This window comes from Nycticebus coucang, chromosome 6 (assembly GCF_027406575.1).
Source record: "Nycticebus coucang isolate mNycCou1 chromosome 6, mNycCou1.pri, whole genome shotgun sequence".
NCBI lineage: Eukaryota > Metazoa > Chordata > Mammalia > Primates > Lorisidae > Nycticebus > Nycticebus coucang.
In genome coordinates, this window is record NC_069785.1 from 45066000 (window position 1) to 45089917 (window position 23918).

Below are 23918 nucleotides of genomic sequence, written 5' to 3' on the forward strand. Positions count from 1 at the left end.
TAGCTGGGACGATAGGTGCCAATACACCCAGCTAATTTCTCCATTTTTAGTAGCGAATGGGGTCTCACTCTGGCTCAGGCTGGTCTCTAACTCCGGAGCTCAACCAATCCTCCTGCTGTGGCCTCCCAGAGTGGATAACAGGCATTGAGCCACTGCACTGGGCCAAAACTGATAAGCTTTTGAAGCACGACTCTAACTTTAAAATAATAGCTGTTTAAATTTTGAGTTAGGAAAGAATGGATTATAAGGTATGCAAAAATAATCTACATGACACCTAGAATGCTTGAGTAATAAAGTTGTTTTATTTTGTCTGTGCTTCATCTAAGTCTTTTGTATTCCCCTGCTCTTTTTCATGGAGTATCTTAAACTTCCCTCTGTTGTTATCTGCACTCATAGGCTTGAGGTGATAGGCAATGGGAACTCTTTTGGAACAAGCATATGAAGTTATAGTATTTATTTTTTTGTCTCCTAGTAGTATGAAAATGTGTGTCAGGTGCGGTTTTAGTGCTCTCTTTATTCATTCTATGTTGTGGAGTAAGTTTTCAGAAAGATTCAAAATCAGGTTGTTGCTATCATCTTCTACCTGAGTTAATATGTTTTAGATAAACTTTTTCCTTTCAGTGTTCTTGAAAAAAAAAAATCAAGTTTTAGTTACTATGGACATCAATGAAAATGAAAATACTTCATACATTTCTTAAGTACTATGCAAGTATAATTATAATGAATTTTTAAAGTTTTTTAATCAATGGCAGATATTTTTTGATAGCTATTCATTTGCCCTTTTTAAAAAATTAAATCCACCTTTGGTGAAAACCCTGTATCTTACCCAAAGTTTTCTGAAATTGGATTCACCCACAAAATCTACATAGGGCTTAGGAGCCCTCAAATCTGAGAAACCTGACAAGTCTGGTCTTGAGTCTTCAGCACCACTTCCCATTAGTCTTCCAGAGTGAAAATGAAAAGAAAGCAACAACTTCCTCCTTATCTCTAGTTCTGGCATTATTTCTTCAGTTCTCCAGTACACACATACACAAACACACCAATTAATGGAGATGACTGGGATCTATGGAACATAACTGATGATCAACTTTGTCAACTCCACCAATGATTAGTTTTGCAGTCTTGGGAAAACATTTTAGCCTCATTATATCGCAGGCTTCCAGATCCTGTTTTTTCTTGTGCACAGTAATACCTGTAACCTATACCTATAGCCCATTACTTTCTGAGATGAAAGTGGTCATGTGGAGGCCAGTCTAAAACCATGAATAAAACTTTCAACTTTATGGAAGATATAGTCCACCTAATCTTAAGATGGTATTAACATTTACCTAAAACTTTAGACATGTTATATATACAAAAAGAAACATCAACTACTATGTCTAAGTCCAGAGTACGGAACTAACACTATTATTTTAGCAATACATTTTGGCTCAAAATAATAAGGTTGTTTAAAAATGTAACAGGAAAAGAAAAAGTCATCAACCTCAGTAGTAATTAGGCAAACATAATTAAGACCACAATGTGTTAATTATATACCCACCAGATTGGCTAAAATTAAAAAGACTGACAACATCAAATCTTATAAGAATGTATATGGAGCAATGAGAACTCTCATATATTCCTGGAGAGCCTGCAAATTGTTATAATCATTTTAAAATACAGTCTGTTATTAGCAACTACAACTAAAGATCTAAAGATCCATAAACCCTAGCACTTGGTAATTCTATTCCAGATATATTCCCTAGAGAAACAAACCCCTGTATATGCATACCAAAATACATGACAAAAATATCCATATTAAGGACAGGCGTACACACCTGTAATCATAGCAATTGGGAGGCTGAGGAGCATGGATTGCTTGAGCTCACGAGTTTGAGACCAGCCTGAACAAGAGCAAAATCCTGTCTCTAAAAATTAGCTGGGCATTGTGGCGGGTGCCTGTAGTCCCCGCTACTCCAAAAACTGAGGCAAGAGGATTGCTGCTGTGCTGTCCTGCCTGGCACTTGCTTCTGGAAAGTTCTCTGTATTGAGATGTTTCCTACATCAGCTCACAAAGTAGTGTTTTAGGGAAGTTTTAAATTTCTACAAGTATTTTCTTCACTAAAATAAGTTCTCTGAGGTTGTCTTATTTTGTTTTGAAAGCAATAAATCTTTTTGTGCAAAAAAAAAAGTTTGAAGTTGCTATGAGGTATTAAGCCATGGCACTCTACTAAAGGCAACAAAGTAAAACTTTGTCTCAAAAAAAAAAAAAAAAGTTCGCATCGGAAGTGTTCATAATAGCCCCAAATTGCTAATGATTTACATATACACATATAGTGCAATGAATAAATTGAACTATATGGGTAATGGACAAACTATAGCTAATGCTATTCAACAATAAGATACACAATGCTAGTCAAAAGTAAGAAAAATATACAGTATGACTCCATCTGTATAAAGTTCAAACAGATAAAATTATTCAATATGATTTGGAGATAAGTTAAATAGGAAAAAAAATCAAGGAAACTATAGCACAAGACATAGGAGAGAGGCTCCTTCAAGGGAGGAGAGAGCAACTGTTAGTCAGAAGGGACAAATGAGGGGCCTCTAAGTCCTGGCAATGTCTTATTTCTTGACCTGAGGATAAACAGGTATTTGCTTTATAATAATTCTTTAAACTGTTCATATGCTTTATATAATCTTTTGTATAAAAATGAAAGGGCTGGGCATGGGGCTCATGCCTATAATCCCAGCACTAAGGGGGGCTAAGGCAGGAAGATCACTTGAGGCCAGGAGTTTGAGATCAACCTGGGCTACATAGCAAGTCTATTTCTTAAGAAAAAAAAATTTTGTTTTTTTTTTTTAAAGACAGAGTCTCACTTTGCCACCCTCAGTAGAGTACTGTGGCGTCACAGCTCACAGCAACCTCCAGCTCTTGGGCTTAGGGGATTCTCTTGCCTCAGCCTCCCGAGTACCTGGGACTACAGGGGCCCGCCACACACCCAGCTATTTTTTGTTGCAGTTTGGCCGGCCGGGTTTGAACCCGCCACCCTTGGTATATGGGGCCGGCGCCCTACTCACTGAGCCACAGGAGCCACCCCTTAAAAATATTTTTTAAAAGAATTATGGAAGCCTGGCATGGTAGTGGAAGGGCAATGAAAGCCTATAGTACTAGCTATATAACAGGCTGAGGAAGGAATCACTTTGCATGAGCCCAAGAGTTAGAGGATGCAGTGAGTTACGATTATGCCACTATATTTCAGCCTCGGTGACAGATCTAGACCCTGCCTCTTAAAAAAAAAAAAAAAAGGCCCAGAGCCTGTAGCTCAAGCGGCTAAGGTGCCAGCCACATACATACACCAGAGCTGGTGGATTCAAATCCAGCCCAGGCCTGCCAAACAACAATGACGACTACAAGCAAAAAATAGCCAGGCATTGTGGCCAGCACCTGTAGTCCCAGCTACTTGGGAGGATGAGGCAAGAGAATCGCTCAAGTCCAGGAATTGGAAGTTGCTGTGAGCTGTGATGCCACAACAATCTACCCAGGGCAACAGCTTGAGGCTCTGCCTCAAAAAAAAAAAAAACAAAAACCCATCTCATCAAAAAATTATAAAGGCGCTAACTCAGCATAGTACATGTCCTATCACATATGTTCAACTAGAGACTAAAGGTCTACACTATGAGAATTATTACAGCAGGAAGTCAAGTACTGGTCAAGAATTTGGATTAGACAGTCATCAGACTCCTTCTAACTCAGAAATTTTATGAATCTCTTTCATACCTTGTAACGATGATTTTTATGAACACTATTCTGGAAGCAGTCCATACAGAGCACACATGTTGGATCAATTGCACAGTCCCTGAAAAAGATCAAAAATTAGATTCCAAAATAAAGATGGTTACCACTGATACTTAAGGTTTAATACAATGTGAATGAGCTTCCTGTATATTGTACAAATTGAATACGGAAATGTCTCAAAACCTAAATTCCAAGTGTTTTGAACAAATATAATAAAGTCAGCATAATTTTAGCCTCATTCTACCCATATTTGAATGTGTAAGTTTAAATGTTTGGTTTGAAAGCAACTATTTTCATGACAAATGAAAAGCCGAAAGCTTTTTGTCCAGTTTCCGTACAACTGGCCTCTTCTACTCAACTAAATTTCAACTGTTCCTATAAGTCTACAATTGTGAAGCCCAAAAAGGCCTGAAACCAAAAGTTTTTTTTTTTTTGGTACGTTTGGCACTAAATCTCACTTGGAGGCAAAAAAATGACCTGACATGACATAAAACCAAAGGCTTTATACCACTTACAGTAAATATTCATAACCCTCTCACAGAAATGTATATTTGATTACAGGGTGGTACCCTGACTCTACTGGGAAAGTATTCAGAATTGTGAAATGTATATGGCTCCAAGAGTTTCAAGGAACAGCATGTGGACCACATTACAAACAAGGCAAAAATCTCTCATTTATATGGTTTTGGAGAACCGTAAGAACAAGTGACAGAACTACATAAGTCATTATTCAAGAAGAAGCTGGTACTAGCAAAACCAGAATTATAAATATGTAAGTATATAAATGGAAGTTAATTAAGACTAAATATTATTCTCAACAGTAATAAAGCAAGAAATTTACCTATATCATGAAATAGGTACAAAATACCAACATTGTAATTATAACCAATCCTGTAAATTTCTAATTCTTACCTACAAGAATATGTTGTCTCTCCACTTTTGAAAACCTTTCCACAAAGCTGAAATGCTCCACTGTGCTTCAATCTCTCTAAACAAATATCTGGATCTTCCCCAAATAAGTACCATTCCAATGGAGTGAATATCGACATTTGCACATTCTCCTCCTGCTTTTCCAAGTCTGGGTCCATTTCAGCAAAATAAATTTCGGGCACCAATTGTGCCAAATGATGCAAGAATGCAGTATAAAAATCAATCTGCTGATCCCACCACTGAAAGAAAAGATGGTGAAAATTAGACTTTCTCACAAGTTCCTTCTTAACAATCTAGGTATATAAGTAATGGCATAATTCTATAATTTCAAAGTCATTTACAATATAACTTATCCTTCACCAATAAAAATATAATACAATCAGCAAAATTTTAGTCTCATTTTACCCATATCTGAATGTGTTAAGTTTGGATATTTGGTTTTAAACCAACTGTTCTCCTAAAGAACAAAAAACCTAAAGCTTTCTGTCCAGTTTCCATACAAATGGCCTCTTCTATTCAACTAAATTTCAACTGTTCCTATAAGTCTGCAATTGTGAAGTCCAAAAAGCCCTGAAAGATGGTGATTCAAAAGGAAAAATTAGGTTATTTTTAAAAACCTACCGTTGGAAATAAGCGGTTACCCACATACCACAGATATTGGGGAAAAAAAAAAAACAGTAGCTGTAGTAGCTGAGAATTACCCTTCCCTTCTGGAATGGCTGGGTCCTGCTGTGTGAAGGTAAGTCCATCATCAGTCAGAGGCATTCCCCCATAGTTTGTCTCAGGGAACTACACTGCTAATAAGAGATCAAAATAAACATCAGCCAGAGTTCTGCAAACACAAAAAGCACTAACCATACAAGAAAAAAGATGGATAAATCAGACCTTATTATAAGCAAAACCTTCTCTGGATAACCACATGTGAAAGACTCAAACTGGACCTGCACCTTTCACCAATTACAAAAATTGATTCAAGATGGATAAAAGATTTAAATCTAAGGCACAAAATAAAAATCCTAGAAGAAAGTGTGAAGAAAACTCTTGAGGATGTTAGCCTGGGGAAAGATTTTAAGAAGACTTCCGTGGCAATTGCAACGACAACAGAAATAAACAAATGAGACTTAATTAAACTAAAAAGCTGCTGCACAGCTAAGGACACAGCAATCAATGCAAATAGACAGGATGGGGAAAGATATGTACATGTTATAAATCTGATGAAGGTTTGACAACTAGGATCTATAGAGAACTAAATCAACAAAAAAGGAGCAAACAATCCCATCTACCACTGGGCAAGAGACATGAACAGAACCTTCTCTGATGATAACGAACAGCTAACAAACATGAAAAAATGCTCATCATTCTGAGTCCTCAGAGAAATGCAAACAAAACCACCCTGAGACATCACCTAGTCCCAGAAAGATTAGCCCACACCACAAAGTCCCAAAGTTGCAGATGCTGGCACAGACGCGGAGAGTGGAACACTTTTACGCTGTTGGTAGGACTGCAAACTAATACAGTCTCTTTGGAAAGAAGTATGAAGATTCCTCAAAGAACTCAAATTAGATCTCCCATTTGACCCCATAATCCCACTACCAGGCATCTACCCAGAAGGAAAAAAAAATCCTTTTATCATAAAGACACTTGCACTAGATGGTTTATCGAAGCTCAATTTACAATCACCAAGATGTGGAAACAACCTAAATGTACATCAACTCAGGAATGAATTAACAAACTGTGGTATATGTATACCATGGAATACTATTCAGCCATACAAAAAGATGGTGACTTTCGATCTTTTATATTAACCTGGATGGAGTTGAAACACATTCTTCTCGGGAAAGTATCACGAGAATGGAAAAGCAAATATCCAGTGTACTCCATACTAATATGAAGCCAGTAGATGATCTTCATGCCCACATAGGAGAAAAACTCATTTCAATTCAAGTTGGTGGGGGATGAGGGAGAGAGAATGGAGAATTTGAGGTACTCCCACTTAATGAGCACAATGTAGGGGTATATGGCACAGCTTTTGGGTGCAGGACACAACTACAAGAGGGATGCTACCTAACAAATTCAAATATTGTGACCTGGTTGTTTATACCATCATTTTAACCTGATTTTTTTTTTTTTTAAAAAAAGGTAAACCCGGCTTGGCGCCTGTGGCTCAAGCAGCTAAGGCACCAGCCACATACACCTGAGCTGGCAGGTTCAAATCCAGCCCACGTCTGCCAAACAATGACAGCTACAACCAAAAAATAGCTGGTGTTGTGGCAGGTGCCTGTAGTCCCAGCTACTTGGGAGGCAGAGGCAGAAGAATCTCTTTTGAGCCCAGGAGTTGGAGGTTGCTGTGAGCTGTGATGCCTTAGCACTCTACCCAGGGTAACAGCTTGAGGCTCTGTCTCAAAAAGAAAAGGTAAACCCTTCTGCTCCTCAAAAGAAACTATTAGAGATGGCTTATTTGCACATGAAAACATGCTCAAGATTTTAGGGAATTAAGAAAACACAAATTAACATGACAATGAGATACTTCTACACAACCTATTTTAGAGTGGCTAAAATGTAAAAACTGGTACTATCAAATGTTTACAAGGCCAGGTGGGGTGCCACACCTATAGCCCCACCTCCTGGTGGCTGAGGCAGGAAGATCCCTTGAGGCCAGGGAATAGCCACTGCACTCCAGCCTAGGCAATACAGTGAGCCCTGTCTCTAAAAAACAAAGTTACCAAAGGAGTTCTATAAGCTGACAATATTAGAATTAAAATTTTAGATGAGGTTCCACGATAGGTCACCAAGGAAAGTTACAAATATTTGACTTATACGTATGGCTTTCTGAGTTTATTCTCATGAACTTCAATATTTCATTCACAAATAAATTTTACTCAATAAAGCTTTACGGAAAACGCATTAAATTTAGATACTATGTAGAAATTAAACTGGCCCATTCTCTTTGAAGGGCAATTTGCAGATAGTTATTAAAATTTTACATTTATATATCTTTGACAAAGGAGGGCAAGCAGAGTCTGGAACTGACAGACTCTGCCTGCCCTCAATACAGCTAACCATGCCACTCAATACAAACTGAAGCTGAGACCAGGCAGCGGTACAGACAGGGCCTGAGTCACATGTTCTGTGAACTCAAACAGCGTCTCTTCTGCAGGGGTATATAGCCGGGACAGAAACAAATTCTGTGAAGTTGTTCTGTTCTGTCACTAACATCAATCAGGGATAGGGCTGGAACTGAGTGAACAGCCCTAGCCTCCATTAAGCACCCGAGGTTGTCAGGCTGCACCACCCCTTGTCGGATAGTGGCAGAGACCAGAGGCCTGGCTGAGGAGACATATCACCTCCCTGTGATTCAGGCAGGTGAAAACCCCTGAAGTATCTGCTCATTGGAGGCAACTGGGTCACAGCTCTGCGGGATTATCAGTGACTGGGTGTGACAGAGATGCAAGGTAGGGAAGGAGGTATCAACCTTCCTAGACTAATCTATTTGCTGGGTGGGTCCTCCTGACCTCATGGAGCACCAGAGCAAGTCATATTTGAGTTGTCAGCAGACCCCTGCTATCTACTTGCCAGAGACATTCTGAACTTTCCCACCTGAGACAGATGCTATCTGAGACAATTGATTTGGACCTCTTGAATTGGGCCAATTGCCCAAGGACTATCCAAGTGGTACCCTGGGTGTGTGGTTTTGGGAAGGTTTGATTTTCCTTTTCCAATTGTTGCCCGTGGGGGGTGGGGTGACTTAATTGCTGGTATTTCTCCACAGCTGAGACTTCAACTCAGAGTAACTGATTCACTAGGGTAGGACAGAGACCAGCTGAAAACAAGACAGAGCCACTTAGCTCCACCACAAAAGTAGGTCCCCAGTTTCTCAGCCCGTAGCACTGTATGGGTCCTTGGCAAAGCTCCAAGGGAAAAGGTACAGACACCAGTCCCAGCTTTTGGGCAAAGGGCCGGTTAATCACTACTCCTGGAGCCCTCAACTCGACTTCTCTTTATCTGCTCATCTAGTCAAACGGTGTAAAATAATCATGGGGTGGAATCAGAGGGAAAACTCTGGTAACATGAATAACCAGAGTAGATCAAAATCCTCCCCCAGGAAAGATATGGCAGACGCAACTGAAGATGTCATTCATAAACAGATGGCCAAGATGTCAGAAATCAAATTCAGAATTTGGACTGCAAAAAAAATTAATAGATTGGAGGAAAAGTTGAAATTAGAAATGCCAGAAGCAATTGAAAAGCTGTCTCAAGAATTTAATGAATTGAAAGACAAAATCACCAAAGATGTTGACACATTGAGGCAAGAATTTGCAGCCCTCAAAGATCTGAAAAATACAGTAGAATCCCTCAGCAACAGAGTGGAGCAAGCAGAAGAAAGGATTTCTGACATTGAAGACAATGCTTTTGAATGTTCCCAAACTCTCATAGAGGAAAAGAAATGGAGAGCAAAAACAGATCAATCTCTGAGAGAGCTCTGGGATAATTTGAAGAAAGCTAATATTTGCCTCATAGGAATCCCTGAAAGCAACGAAGTGGCTTCACAAGGCACAGAGACTCCTCTCTATGAAATTATGAAAGAGAATTTTCCAGACATGCCAAGAGATTCTGAAATTCAGATAGCAGACAGTTTCAGAACCCCAGCACAACTCAACCCAAATAAGACATTCCCCCAGGCATATCATAATTAACTTCACTAAAGTTAATATAAAGGAGAAAACTCTGAAAGCACCCAGACATAAGAAAACCATAACCTATAAGGGGAATATTAGAATGACTGCAGATCTCTCTGCTGAAACATTTCAAGCCAGAAGAGGGTGGTCTTTGACTTTTAATCTCCTAAAACAAAATAACTTTCAACCCAGGATCCTGTATCCAGCTAGACTGAGTTTCATTTAGATGGAGAAATACTTTAATGACATTCATATGTTGAAGAAATTTGCCATAACCAAACCAGCTCTCCAGGATATTCTCAGACCTATCCTCCATAATGACCAGCACAATCCTCCACCACAAAAGTAAACTCACTCAGAAACTTTTGCTCAAACTCCAACTTTTTACAGTGGCGAAAGTATTAAAAACGTCCATTGGACTTTCGAAAAACTCAATACCCAAAATTTTACCAGGCTTATCAATGTTCTCCATTAATGTGAATGGCTAAAATTGTCCTCTAAAGAGGCACAGGTTGGCTAACTGGATACAAAAACTCAGGCGAGATATCTGCTGCATACAAGAATCTCATCTTAACTTAAAAGATAAATATAGACTCAAGGTAAAGGGATGGTCATCCATATTTCAAGCAAATGGAAATCAGAAAAAAGCACGTACTGCAATTCTATTTGCAGATACAATAGGCTTTAAACCAACAAGAGTAAGGAAGGATAAGAATGGTCACTTCATATTTGTTAAGGGTAATACTCAATATGAGATATCATTAATATTTATGCACCCAACCAAAATGTGCCTCAATTTATAAGAGAAACTCTAACAGACATGAGCAACTTGACTTCCTCCAGCTCCATAATAGTCGGAGATTTTAACACTCCTTTGGCAGTGTTGGATAGATCCTCCATAAGAAGCTGAGCAAAGAAATTTTAGATTTAAACCTAACCATTCAACATTTGGATTTAACAGACATCTACAGAACATTTCATCCCAACAAAACTGAATACACACTTCTCATCAGCCCATGGAACATACTCCAAAATCAATCACATCTTAGGTCACAAGTCTAACCTCAGTAAATTTAAAGGAATAGAAATTATTCCTTGCTTCTTGTCGGACCACCATGGGATAAAAGTTGAACTCAGTAACAACAGGAATCTGCATACTCATAAAAAAACATGGAAGTTAAATAACCTTATGCTGAGATGAGATTAAGAAGGAAATTGCCAAATTTTTGGAACAAAATGACAATGAAGACACGAATTATCAGAACCTCTGGGATATCGTAAAGGCAGTCCTAATAGGGAAATTATAGAGCAGCAAGCCTTCCTCAAGATAACAGAAAGAAGAAGAGAACAACTTAATAGGACATCTCAAGCAACTGGAAAAGGAAGACCATTCCAACCCCAAACCCAGTAGAAGAAAAGAAATGACCAAAATTAGAGTAGAATTAAATGAAAATGAAAACAAAAGGATTATACAACAGATCAATAAATCAAAAAGTTGGTTTTTTAAAAAGGTTAGTAAAATGGATAAACCTTTGGCTAATCTAACCAGGAAAAAAAGAGTAAAATCTCTAATTTCATCAATCAAAAATGACAAAGACAAAACAACAGGCTTCTCAGAAATTCAAAAAACTCTTAATGAATATTACAAGAAACTTTATTTTCAGAAATATGAAAATCTGAAGGAAATTGACCAATACTTGGAAGCATGTCACCTTCCAAGACTTAGCCAGAATCAAGTGGAAATGTTGAACAGGCCCATATCAAGTTCTGAAATAGCATCAACCATACGAAATCTCCCCAAAAAGAAAAGCCCGGGACCAGATGGCTTCACGTCAGAATTCTACCAAACCCTTAAAGAGGAACTAGTACCTATATTACTAAACCTCTTCCAAAATATAGAAAAAGAAGGAAGACTACCCAACATGTTCTATGAAGCAAACGTCACCCTGATCCCCAAAACAGGAAAAGACCCAACAAGAAAATTATAGACCAATATCACTAATGAACATAGATGCAAAAATATTCAACAAGATCCTAACAAACAGAATCCAGCAACACATCAAACAACTGATACATCATGACCAAGTCGGTTTTATCCCAGGGTCTCAAAGCTGGTTCAATACACGTAAATCTATAAATATAATTCAGCACATACACAAATTAAAAAACAAAGACCATATGATTCTCTCAATTGATGCAGAAAAAGCTTTTGATAATATCCAGCATCCCTTCATTATCAGAACACTTAAGAAAATTGGTATAGAAGGGACATTTCTTAAACCGATAGAGGCCATCTACAGCAAACCCACAACCAGTATCCTATTGAATGGAGTTAAATTGAAATCATTCCCACTCAGATCAAGAACCAGGTAAGGTTGCCCTTTGTCTCCACTGCTCTTTAACATTGTCATGGAAGTTTTAGCCATTGCAATTAGGGAAGAAAAGGCAATCAAGGGTATCCATATAGAGTCAGAAGAGATCAAACTTTCACTCTTTGCAGATGATATGATTGTGTATCAGGAAAACACCAGGGACACTTCTACAAAACTCTTAGAAGTGATCAAGGAATACAGCAGCATCTCAGGTTACAAAATCAACATTCATAAATTGGTAGCCTTTTTTATACCAACAATAGTTAAGCTGAAAAAACAGTCAAGGACTCTATTCCTTTCACAGTAGTGCCAAAGAAGATGAAATATTTGGGAGTGTATCTAACAAAGAATGTGACAGATCTCTATAAAGAGAACCATGAAACTCTAAGAAAAGAAATAGCTGAAGATGTTAACAAATGGAAAAACATACCATGCTCATGGCTGGGAAGAATCAACATTGTTAAAATGTCCATACTATCCAAAGCAATATATAATTTTAATGCAATCCCCATTATAGCTCCACTATCATAATTTAAAGATCTCGAAAAAATAATACTCTATTTTATATGGAATCAGAAAAAACCTCGAATAGCCAAGACATTACTCAGCAATAAAAACAAAGCAGGAAGAACCACACTACCAGACCTCAGACTATACTATACATCGATGGTGATCAAAACAGCATGGTACTGGCACAAAAACAGAGGTAGATGTTTTTGTTCCATTAGAGAACAAAATAGAGAACCAAAAGATGAACCCAGCTACTTACCATTATTTGATCTTTGACAAGCCAATTAAAAACAAAATAGAGAACTAAGAGATGAGCCCAGCTACTTACCATTATTTGATCTTTGACAAGCCAATTTAAAACAAAATAGAGAACTAAGAGATGAAACCAGCTACTTACCATTATTTGATCTTTGACAAGCCAATTAAAAACATTCAGTGGGGGCTTGGCGCCTATGGCTCAAGCGGCTAGAGCGCCAGCCACATACACCTGAGCTGGTGGGCTCAAATCCAGCCCAGGCCCGCCAAACAACAATAATGACTGCAACCAAAAAACAGCCAGTGTTGTGGCAGGCACCTATAGTCCCAGCTACTTGGGAGGTGGAGGCAGGAGACTCGCTTGAGCCCAGGAATTGGAGTTTGCTGTGAGTTGTGATGCCACAGCACTCTACCCAGGGCAACAGCTTGAGGCTGTGTCTCAAAAAATAATAATAATAATAAAAATAAAATAAAAAAATAAAAACATTCAGTGGGGAAAAGATTCCCTATTTAACAAATGGTGCTGGGTGAACTGGCTGGCGACCTGTAGAAGACTGAAACTGGACCCATACCTTTCACCATTAACTAAGATAGACTCTTACTGGATTAAAGATTTAAACTTCAGATATGAAACTATAAAAATACTAGAAGAAAGTGGGGGGAAACTCTTGAAGAAATGGGCCTGGGCAAATATTTTATGAGGAGACATTCCCCCACCCCCGGGCAATTGAAGCAACATCAAAAATACACTCGTGGGACCTGATCAAACTAAAAAACTTCTGCACAGCCAAAAGCACAGTAAGTAAAGCAAGCAGACTGCCCTCAAAATGGGAGAAGATATTTGCAGGTTATGTCTCCGACAAAGATTTAATAACCAGAATCCACAGAGAACTCAAATGTATTAGCAAGAAAAGAACAAGTAATCCCATGTGGGGGTGAGCAAAGGACTTGAAGAGAAACTCCTCTGAAGAAGACAGGCGCATGGCCTACAGACATATGAAAAAATGCTCCATCATCCTTAATCATCAGAGAAATGCAAATCCAAACTACTTTGAAATATCATCTAACTCCAGTAAGATTAGCCCATATCACAAAATCCCAAGACCAGAGATGATGGCGTGGACATGGAGAAAAGGGAACACTTCTACACTGCTGGTGGGAATGCACACTAATACGTTCCTTCTGGAAAGATGTTTGGAGAACACTTAGAGATCTAAAAATAAACCTGCCTATAATTCCTCACTAGGTGTATATCCAGAGGACCAAAAATCACATTATAGCAAAGATATTTGTACCAGAATGTTTATTGCAGCCCAATTCATAATTGCTAAGTCATGGAAAAAGCCCAAGTGCCCACTGATCCACGAATGGATTAATAAACTGTGGTATATGTATACCATGGAATATTATGCAGCCTTAAAGAAAGATGAAGACTTTACCTCTTTCATGTTTACATGGATGGAGCTGGAACATATTCTTCTTAGTAAAGTATCTCAAGAATGGAAGAAAAAGTATCCAATGTACTCAGCCCTACTCATATGAAAGCCATAACCCAGTTATAACCTAAGAATATGGGGAAGGGGGAGAAGAGGGAGGGTGATTGGTGGGACCACACCTACAGTGCATCTTATAAGGGTACATGTGAAACTTACTAAATGTAGAATATAAATGTCTTAACACAATAACTAAGAAAATGCCAGGAAGGCTACATTAACCAGTGTGATGAAAATATGTCAAATGATATATAAAACCAGTGTATGGTGCCCCATGATTGCATTAATGTACACAGCTATGATTTAATAATAAATAAATTAAAAATATATGTATTATGATCAGGAAGAGAATGAGAAATCCTAACTCTTGGAGTTCAGTGCTCATTCTATTAAAACAAATATACAGTTTTTTAAAATTTACCCTATTGACTTGTTCCATTTCATATTACAGATTGAACTTCCTAAATCCAAAAATTAAAAATCTGAAAATGCTCCAACATCTGAAATTTTTGAGCACCAACAAGATGCTCATTGCAGCATTTCAGATTTGGGATGTTTAACTGGGATAATGAAAACATTTCAAAATCTGAAATAACGTGAAAAACACTTCTGTACAAACCATTTCAGATAAGGGATATTCAATCAGTAATAATAAAACAAAACAACAAAACTTTTCCTTTTTAATTTTTTTCTCCACCAGCCAAGCAAGAACCAGACCCCCATCTCTAAAAAAATAGCTGGGCATTGTGGCTGGCACCTGCCTATAGGAGGCTGAGGCAAGAGGATTGCCTGAGCCCTACAGTTTGAAGTTGCCATAACCTATGATGCCACAGTACTCTACCCCGGGCAACAAAGTGAGACTCTGTCTAAAAAAAACAAAAGGTCAGTGCCCTTAGCACAGTGGTTATGGTATCAGCCACATACACCAAGGCTGGCAGGTTAGAACCCAGCCCCAGCCAGCTAAACAGTGACAACTGCAACAAAAAAATGGCTGGGTGTTGTGGCAGGCGCCTGTAGTCCCAGCTACTTGGGAGGCTGAGGTAAGAGAATCCCTTAAGCCCAAGAGTTTGAGGTTGCTGTGAGCTATGACACCACAGCACTCTACCGAGGATGACATAGTGAGACTGTCAAAAAAAAAAAATTTTTGTTTTTTTTTTCCTCCAAATGAAGCCTCACAGCTAACAACAGCCTAACATTCCTGAATACTATTAAATATTATTAAATTGTATCTATCATTACGTGTGTTATCATGAAAAGCTGATATTTAAAAATGTTATCTATATGTTGTTGATTTGGGCAGAATGTCTCAGTAGTGTTGATGCCTTAAATACTCTCTTCTAACCACTAGCTTTCTATCCATCTACTCCAATCCCACCTTACCAGTTCCTCAAGGCCCACCTTAGTAAATACCTCACTGATCAGTCCAAGAAAATATATCTTCTCTGTTAACTCCAATACTGCCTGGTATCATGGGAGGGTATAGGTAACAGGTAGGCCTCCCAGACAGGAGAGAAAAAACAAAAATCTCCCTGAAGCAGAGCTCTCTGCAGGGTGCATGAGGGAGACTCTCATTTGGTCCTGATGTGAATCACTATCTCAATCCTAATGATTATTTTGGATTCACCCAGTTTGGTTATCTATATAAAATACCTCAAGATATGTATGTATGTGGGCGGCGCCTGTGGCTCAGTGAGTAGGGCGCCGGTCCCATATGCCGGAGGTGGCGGGTTCAAACCCAGCCCTGGCCAAAAACCACAAAAAAAAAAAAAAAAAAAAAAAAGGTATGTATGTATGTATGTTTCGGTTTTAATTGACAAATAATAATCATATATATTTACAGGAACGATGTGATGTTTTGATATACTGACAGATTGTGGAATGATTAAATCAAGATAATTAACACAAAATAAAATAAAATACATACATACATCTAGCCTCTTGAACTAGAGTGTAAGCTCCAGAGGCGAGGAATTTGGCATTTTAAATCTCTGTGTCCTGCAGGCCAAGCACGAGTACACAAAGAAAGTTCTTAGTAATTGCTAAATGTTTCATGCTTATTAGAGTACAAAGGAAATTTTGACATTAAGTCTTCTATAACTTCATAGAGCTCTTATAGGAGATAAAATATAGTTATACTCTTTACAAAATTTTTTTCCATTATTGCTACAACAATGGAAATTTTTTTCAACTAAATTAGATTTGAGGCCTCAGGGCCTGTAGCTCAGTGGTTAGGACGCTGGCCATACCAGGGATGGTGAGTTAAAACCCGGCCCAGGCTAGCTAAACAACAACGACAACTGCAACACAAAAATAGCCAAGTAGTCCCAGCTACTTGGGAGGCTGAGGCAAGAGAAATTGCTTAAGCCCGAGTTGGAGGTTGCTGTGAGCTATAATGCCACAGCACTCTACCCAAGGCGACATAGTGAGAATTTGCCCCAATAAATAAATAAATAAATAGGTATGACTTTTGAAGATTATTTTTAGTATTATTCTCCACTTGCAACAGGAATAAAATTAAGAATTTTTAACTTTGGGAGGCGCCATCTTCCAGTAATTCACCAAAATGACGAACACAAAGGGAAAGAGGAGAGGCATATGATATGTGTTCTTTAGGCCTTTTAGAAAACATGGAGTTATTCCTTTGGCCACTTATGTGCGAATCTATAAGAAAGGTGATATTGTAGACGTCAGGGGAATAGGTACTGTTCAAAAGGGCATGGCATACAAATGTTACCCTGGCAAAACTAGAAAAGTCTACAATGTTACCAGCATGCTGTTGGCATTGTTGTAAACAAACAGGTTAAGAGCAAGATTCTTGCCAGAGGATGAATGTTCATATTGAGCATATTAAGCACTCTAAGAGCTGAGATAGCTTCTTGAAACATGTGAAGGAAAATGATCAGAAAAAGAAGGAAGCCAAAGAGAAAGGTACCTGGGTTCAACTGAAGCGCCAGCCTGCGCCACCCAGAGAAGCCCACTTTGTGAGAACCAATGGAAAGGAGCCTGAGCTCCTGGAACCCATTCCCTATGAATTCATGGCATAATAAGCATATAACATAGCACACAGGAGTACCAGGGGACCCATGTTTTAGGTGCTGGAACCTATTTATTCCCCATGAATTCATGGCATAATAGGTGTACAGCATAGTGAACAGGATGACCAATCAACCCCATGTAACAGTGATATAAGGTGCTGGAACCTAATCCCCATGAATTCAAGTCATGCAATGCTTTGTCACATTCAATGGCAAGGTGCCTCCATGAGCTACTGGAACCTTTTCCCTATGAATTTTGCATAATAGATATTAAAAATAATAGGCAACTGCTACTGTAAAACATGTTTCTCATTCATTCACTAGAAGTGTGATTTTTTTCCCCCAAAGAAATATTAAAGCAAATTTTAATAGTGTCCTAAAAAAAAATTTTTTTTTAAACTTCAGAGTTGGATAGGTAGTGGGAGCGGAGAGCGGACCCCAGAGAGCCCTGAACGGCCCCACCGCCAGCCTAGTTACCATCACGCATCAGGAGGAGCCGCAGCCGCCGCAGTCACCATCACCGCAGCCCTGAGAAGCAAGGCCCCGCAGCCACCCCAGTCACCGTCACCACAGCCCTGAGCAGTGAGGCCTAGACCCTGCAGCCGCCTGCAGCCCCCGGCCTTCAGCAGGCAGACAGCGGCAGCCCGGGCGGCCTCACATCGGCGGCACCTTCCGGTGGGGACAAGAAGGTCATCGCAATGAAGGTTTTGGGAACAGTAAAATGGTTCATTGTAAGAAACTGATATGGTTTCATCAACAGGAATGACTCCAAGGAAGATGTATTTGCACACCAGACTGCGGTAAAGAAGAATAACCCCAGGAAGTACCTTCACAGTGTGGGAGATGGAGAGACTGTGGAGTTGGATGTTGTTGAGGGAGAAAAGGGTGCGGAGGCAGCAAATGTTACAGGCCCTGGTGGAATCCCAGTTCAAGGCAGTAAATGCGAGGAAGACCTAACCATTATACATGCTGTCGCAGGGGGCCTCCACGCAATTTCCAGCAGAATTATCAGAATAGTGGGTGGGGGGGAGAAGGAGGGGTCAGAGAGTGCTCCTGAAGGCCAGGCCCAACAACGCGGTACCGCAGGCGAAGGTTCCCGCCTTACTACACGCGGAGACCCTGTGGGCGTCCACCACAGTGCTCCAACCTTCCTGTGCAGGAAGAAGTGATGGAGGGTGCTGACAACCAGGGTGCAGGAGAACAAGGTAGACCAGGAAGACAGAATACCTATCGGGGTTACAGACCACGATTCCGCAGGGGCCTCCTCCCCAAAGACAGCCCAGAGAGGACGGCAGTGAAGAGGATAAAGAGAATCAAGGCGATGAGACCCAAGGTCAGCAGCCGCCTCAAGGTCGGTACCGTCGACGCCCAGAAAACCCCAAACCACACGATGGCAGAGAGAGAAAAGCAGCCCATCCAGCAGCTGAGAATTGCTCCGCTCCCTCAACCAGTCAACCAACAAGAAGAAACGAATATGAAATTCCAGCAATAAGAAATGAGCAAAAGACTGGAGCTGAAGGCCTTGAGTGCTTGCTTTTTGCCCTTTGACCAGATAACTAGAACTATCTGCATTATCTATGCAGCATGGGGTTTTTATTATTTTACTTAAAGAAGTCTTTTTTTGGTAATAAATGTGTTTTTTTAAAAAAGCCTGGTTTTTCTCAATACGCCTATAAAGGTTTTTAAATTGTTTCATATCTGGTCAAGTTAAGATTTTTAAGAATTTCATTTTTAGGGCGGCGCCTGTGGCTCAGTTGGTAAGGCGCCAGCCCCATATACCGAGGGTGGCGGGTTCAAATCCAGCCCCGGCTGAACTGCAACCAAAAAAAAAAAAATTAGCCGGGCATTGTGGTGGGCGCCTGTAGTCCCAGCTACTGGGGAGGCTGAGGCAAGGGAATCGCTTAAGCCCAGGAGTTGGAGGTTGCTGTGAGATGTGTGATGCCACGGTACTCTACCGAGGGCTATAAAGTGAAACTCTGTCTCTACAAAAAAAAAAAAGAACTTCATTTTTAATTTGTAATAAAAGTTTACAACTTGATTTTGTCAAAAAAGTCAACTGCAAGCACCCATTAATAAAGGTCTTAAATAATTTTTAAAAAATTTTTTTAACTTCAATGTCCTGAAAAAAACACATACCCCCAACATTTGAAATTAAGGGAAGGCTCTCCTAAATGACTGTTTTGTAAAAACAAGTTCTCACAACATTGAAATTCCCACACATTCCAAACATTTTCCTCATCCCATGGGGACTAGAAAATATGTTCTCAACTCTGACCCAGGCTCTTGGATATCTGCTGGGAACATCATTCTGAAAAAGGAACTTTAATAGACTCCTTTTGTTCAAACCACAACTTGACCTTCCTAAGACAACTGCTAGACATCTACAGAGCTTTGAGTCCTGTAATTCTCTAAATTTTTCTTTTTAAAATGGCAACAAAATTGATGGCGCCCGTGGCTTAGTAAGTAGGGCGCCAGCCTCATATACTGAGGGTGGCAGATTCAAACCCAACCCCTGCCAAACTGAAACAAAAAAATAGCCGGGTGTTCTGGCATGTTCCTGTAGTCCCAGCTACTTGGTAGGCTCAGGCAAGATAATCGCTTAAGCCCAAGAGCTGGAGGTTGCTATGAGCTGTGACGCCACAGCACTCTACCAAGGGCCACATAGTGAGACTCTGTCTCAAAAAATAAATAAAAATTTTAAAAAGTGGCAACAAAATCTGGAGGCTCTAAATTTTTCATAACCAGTCCTCGATTAGTAATTAGGTCATCTCTAGGCACCAAGAAATCTTTAGCTATACAAAGTTTTCTTGTAATACTATTTGACAGATTCATAAAGCTTAAAAATAAGACGCAACTCTAATTCAACTGCTTAGCCCATAGGAAACTCCATCTATGACATATCTGATATTTGCTACCTAAGCCTATCTCTGAACACTTCTTCTCAGCCAACTTCCATCTTATAGCTTATACTTATGCCAAAATCTACCTGTCTGTAACTTCTATTTTATGCTACCTAAAATAATCCAGTATAATTCACTTTGTTCTTCTATCAAACTGCCTTTCAAATAAATGAGGAAGATATGAAGAGAGCAAAGAAATATGGCTATCCCTAATGATACAGTATCCACACTACTCTCCATATTGACTATTCTTTTATGGAACACATACAAGCTTCTACATAGAGAAATAGAGTTATGTTATTACTTTCCTTATGCTGGGCACTACACTGCTTTAAAAGATCATATTTTTGTAGCAGCAACATCTCACTTTGGACTTAGTGAACATGCAGACAACTAATGAACTTAAGTATAAATCTTTACTCACATCACAATTAAATTTCACCTTGTTAGTTTTGAACACATTTAACTTAAGGGAGTTTTTTGTTTTTTTTTGAGACAGAGTCTTACCATGTCACCCTCGGTAGAGTGCTGTAACATCACAGCTCACAGCAACCTCAAACTCTTGGCCTCCAGCGAGTCTACTGCCTCAGCCTCCTGAGTAGCTGGGACCACAGGCGCCCACCACAATGCCCAGCCATTTTTTGGTTGCAGTTGTTGCTGTCTAGCAGGCCCAGGCTGGGCTTGAACCCGCCACCTTTGGTGTATGTGGCTGGCGCCCTATTCACTGAGCTACGGGCACCAAGCCAGGACGTTTATTATTTTTTTTCCATCTAAAAATATATTACCCTGTCAGCCTTGTGCAGTCCCTAAATATAAGTGTTCTGTGTCATTATAACATTGATAAAACAAGGCAGGGTCAAATAGAGAGAGAGAGAGCTATGTGACAAGGCCCCTCTCTTTTCTTTCCTGTTGAGAAACTATTTTAAATTGCACACGAACTTTATGGCCACCTGTATAAGCATGCTGTCACAATGGCTTTTGAAAACATCCTGTCCCTCCTAAGCTATTCTCTGTCTTTTGCATCTCTGACCATAGGTCATGACTCAATTTTCTAGGTTTTCCTCAAAGTCTTTGGATAAATGAAATCTGCTTTTCTAACCGCTAAGGTACATATCTTATATTCTCTTTCTGTTGTATGGAATAAATAGTTGAATATTTGCAAACCAACTACAATGTTCTTTTAGATTATAAGGCAGAACATGTGTATATAAAAAAATGGATAAATTAAAGGACTCTCCCTCCTATAGCTAAAGTCATTTCTATAAGTACCCAAAGTTCAAAGGCATTTTAAAAGACAGTTCATAAAGATACACTAAGTAGTGTATCTTAATGTGGCTCCATTCCTCTAAACAAGTCAAATAGACTTTGTTCTTAAGAGGAGCACTAAATAAACTATTAGGAAAATTATATTCAATTGAACGACACCATACTCCATTCTGGGCAGGGTCTGTGTCACTCCCAGGTAGGAAGTGGAGACTTAGGAAAAGTGCAGTAACTCTTCTGAAGTCTTGTAGTAACATTTATTTAGTACAGTATATTTCCATAAGCACTCAGCTCACTACAAGGGCATGACAACGTTAAAAAAAAAAAAAAAAGGCTGTATTAAATGTTTAAAAAACAAAGCTCATTAAATAATTATTGTTTCTTCAACTCATTAACGCACTATCTTGGAAGAACACATAGGCAGTCATGATAAATCACCTGGGACTAACGAGGTCTTAATATTTTGTGTTAAGTCATCTGAGGCAACAGGTTAAAAGCTTAACGAAAATTATTTCACAGAGCAGAACATAGGATTAACACCTTTATAGACATGGATAAAGTGATGGCAAGGGAATTCTGAGATAATCCTCAGAGCCAGCACACAAAGAAAGGACATGCAAGATACCAGCATCCCTCAGAGATACTGTGGGTTCAGTTCCAGACCACCAATAAATAAAGCATATATTGTAATAAGGAGAGCCAAACAAATTTTTGGGTTTCCCAGTGCACGTAAGTTATGTTTTCTCTATGTAATCTATTAAGTGCACAATAAATAGCACTATGACTAAAAAATATATACATTTTTTTAAGAAAGCTTTACTACTAAAAAGAAAGATTATCTGAACCAGGGGTCCTCAAACTACGGCCCGCGGGCCACATGCAGCCTGCTGAGGACATTTAACCCGCCCACCAGGTGTTTTTGCCACAGCTGCCTGTCCTGCTTAGTAGCCAACTTGTCCCGGGCTGCAGTGGGCATGTGTGGAATGTGCGCCAACTCTCCGACTCCATTCCTTCTGTCTCTCCCCGCCGGGTGTTATTGATGTCCTGCTTAGCAACCCACTGTCCGGCCGGCAGTGCTCATGTGTGGAATGTGCCCCACACTCTCCAATTCCTCTCCTACTCTCCAACTCAGCTCATTCTCTGTCTCTCCCTGCCCCTCCTCTGTCTCTCGACTCCTCATCTCAGTCTCTGGTGTAATCAGAGGAGTCACCAGGTTGCCTGTGCAGAGCCTGCTGCTGCCCAAGGACCAAGGTAAGAACAAGTTAGGATTTATTTTTTTTTAAGTTAGAAAGTCTTTTTATTTATTTATTTATTTTGCAGTTAGTAGGGCCTCTTTCTTTGCAGTTAAGGGGGGCCTTTTTTTCCTGAAGTTAGGAGATCTTTTTTTATTTTTTTTGCAGATAGGGGGCAACTTTTTTTGAAGTTAGAAGAGCCTTTTTTTTTAAGTTGGTTAGTTGGTTGGGGGTAGTTTCTAGGGGGGGTTGCATCACAGTGATAACGCAAACAGTGCTCAGTGCTAATGCAAATGGTCAGAGCTCAGAGGTAATGCACATAGTGCTCAGTGATTATGATAATTGTAAGTGCTCAGTGTTAATGCAAATTGTCAGCAGTCAGTGTTATCCCAAATGGTCAGTGGTCAGTGTTAATGCAAATGGTCAGTGCTCAGTGTTATTGCATGGGGGCCCCAAACTGGTAATCTGCCTACGGCCCCATGGGAACTTAATCTGGCTCTGCAGACAGCCAAGGAGTAGGAAACCCAATTTAATTGCCAGTGAGTGCATTTATATTCTGATTGCTATTCAGTTGTGTATGATGTTGTATGTTGTGTGCTGTGTAAGCCCCCGTTCACGCTGTTGCAATCTCTGAGCAGTGCGAGTTCAGCCATACAAGAATACAAGAATACAAGATACAAGAATACAAGAATATGGCTGAACTCACATTAGATTCAGAAGAAAAAAAGCATATGTGTCTTCTTTTTTCCTGCAGTGGAATCTGATCACATGGGTCTTCCCACCCATGCGATCAGATTCCTGTGCAAGTTCATAGGAATAGTGAACAGGGTAGTGTGAACTGGAAAGGTGGTGGAGGAACCGGCTCTGTGATCGTGCCTGTTCCCACACCACACCAGTGTGAGCCTGAGGTAAAAGCGGAGTTCCACCATACGGGCACTGGCGAGGCTGAAATGATGTGGACTGGCAAGGGTGCCTTAATGGGCACTGATCAGACTGCATTGATGGGCAGTGCAGTCCATATGTCTCTGTGTGGGCAAAGTTATTGCTGGTATATTGTTTTTGGAGCACTATAACTAATAGCAATTTGGAATCCCTAGGAAACGATGATGTCAAGAAAGAGAAAAATTGACTCGGAATGTAGGATATTCAAAGAACAGTGGACTTATGATTACTTTTTCATGCAGTACAAGGAAAGAGCTGTGTGTTTGATATGTCAGAATACAGCGTCTGTATTCAAAGAATACAATTTGCATCGACATTATCAAACTCAACATAAAGACAAATATGATTGGTTGGTTGGAGAAGTGAGAAAAGATAAAATATTAAAACTGAAATATACATCGACAACTCAGCAAAATACTTTTGTGAAGCAGAAACAGCTAAATACTTCATCACTGTGAGCAAGTTTTCAAGTTGCCAAGCTAATAGTGTGCACTGGCAGACCATTTGTGGAGGGAGAATTTGTTAAAGAATG

General features: G+C 39.7%; 1 protein-coding gene and 1 pseudogene across 2 annotated transcripts in view; one reads left to right on the forward strand and one right to left on the reverse strand.

Moving 5' to 3' along the window:
* Positions 1 to 23918, reverse strand: part of UBR1 (ubiquitin protein ligase E3 component n-recognin 1) — a 151550-nt gene that overhangs the window by 118213 nt on the left and 9419 nt on the right. Inside the window, exons 1-3 of one of the 2 annotated variants that reach the window (XM_053594092.1) lie at positions 5410 to 5472; positions 4691 to 4947; positions 3761 to 3839 (exon numbers count right to left, since the gene is read on the reverse strand). In XM_053594092.1, coding sequence (XP_053450067.1) covers positions 3761 to 3839; positions 4691 to 4947; positions 5410 to 5460 — 387 coding nt within the window. In that variant the 5' untranslated portion in view covers positions 5461 to 5472. Of the gene's footprint in view, positions 1 to 3760; positions 3840 to 4690; positions 4948 to 5409; positions 5473 to 23918 lie in introns of those variants that run through there. The other variant, XM_053594091.1, reaches the window with a different exon arrangement.
* On the forward strand, positions 6161 to 18597 carry LOC128587668 (Y-box-binding protein 1-like; annotated as a pseudogene).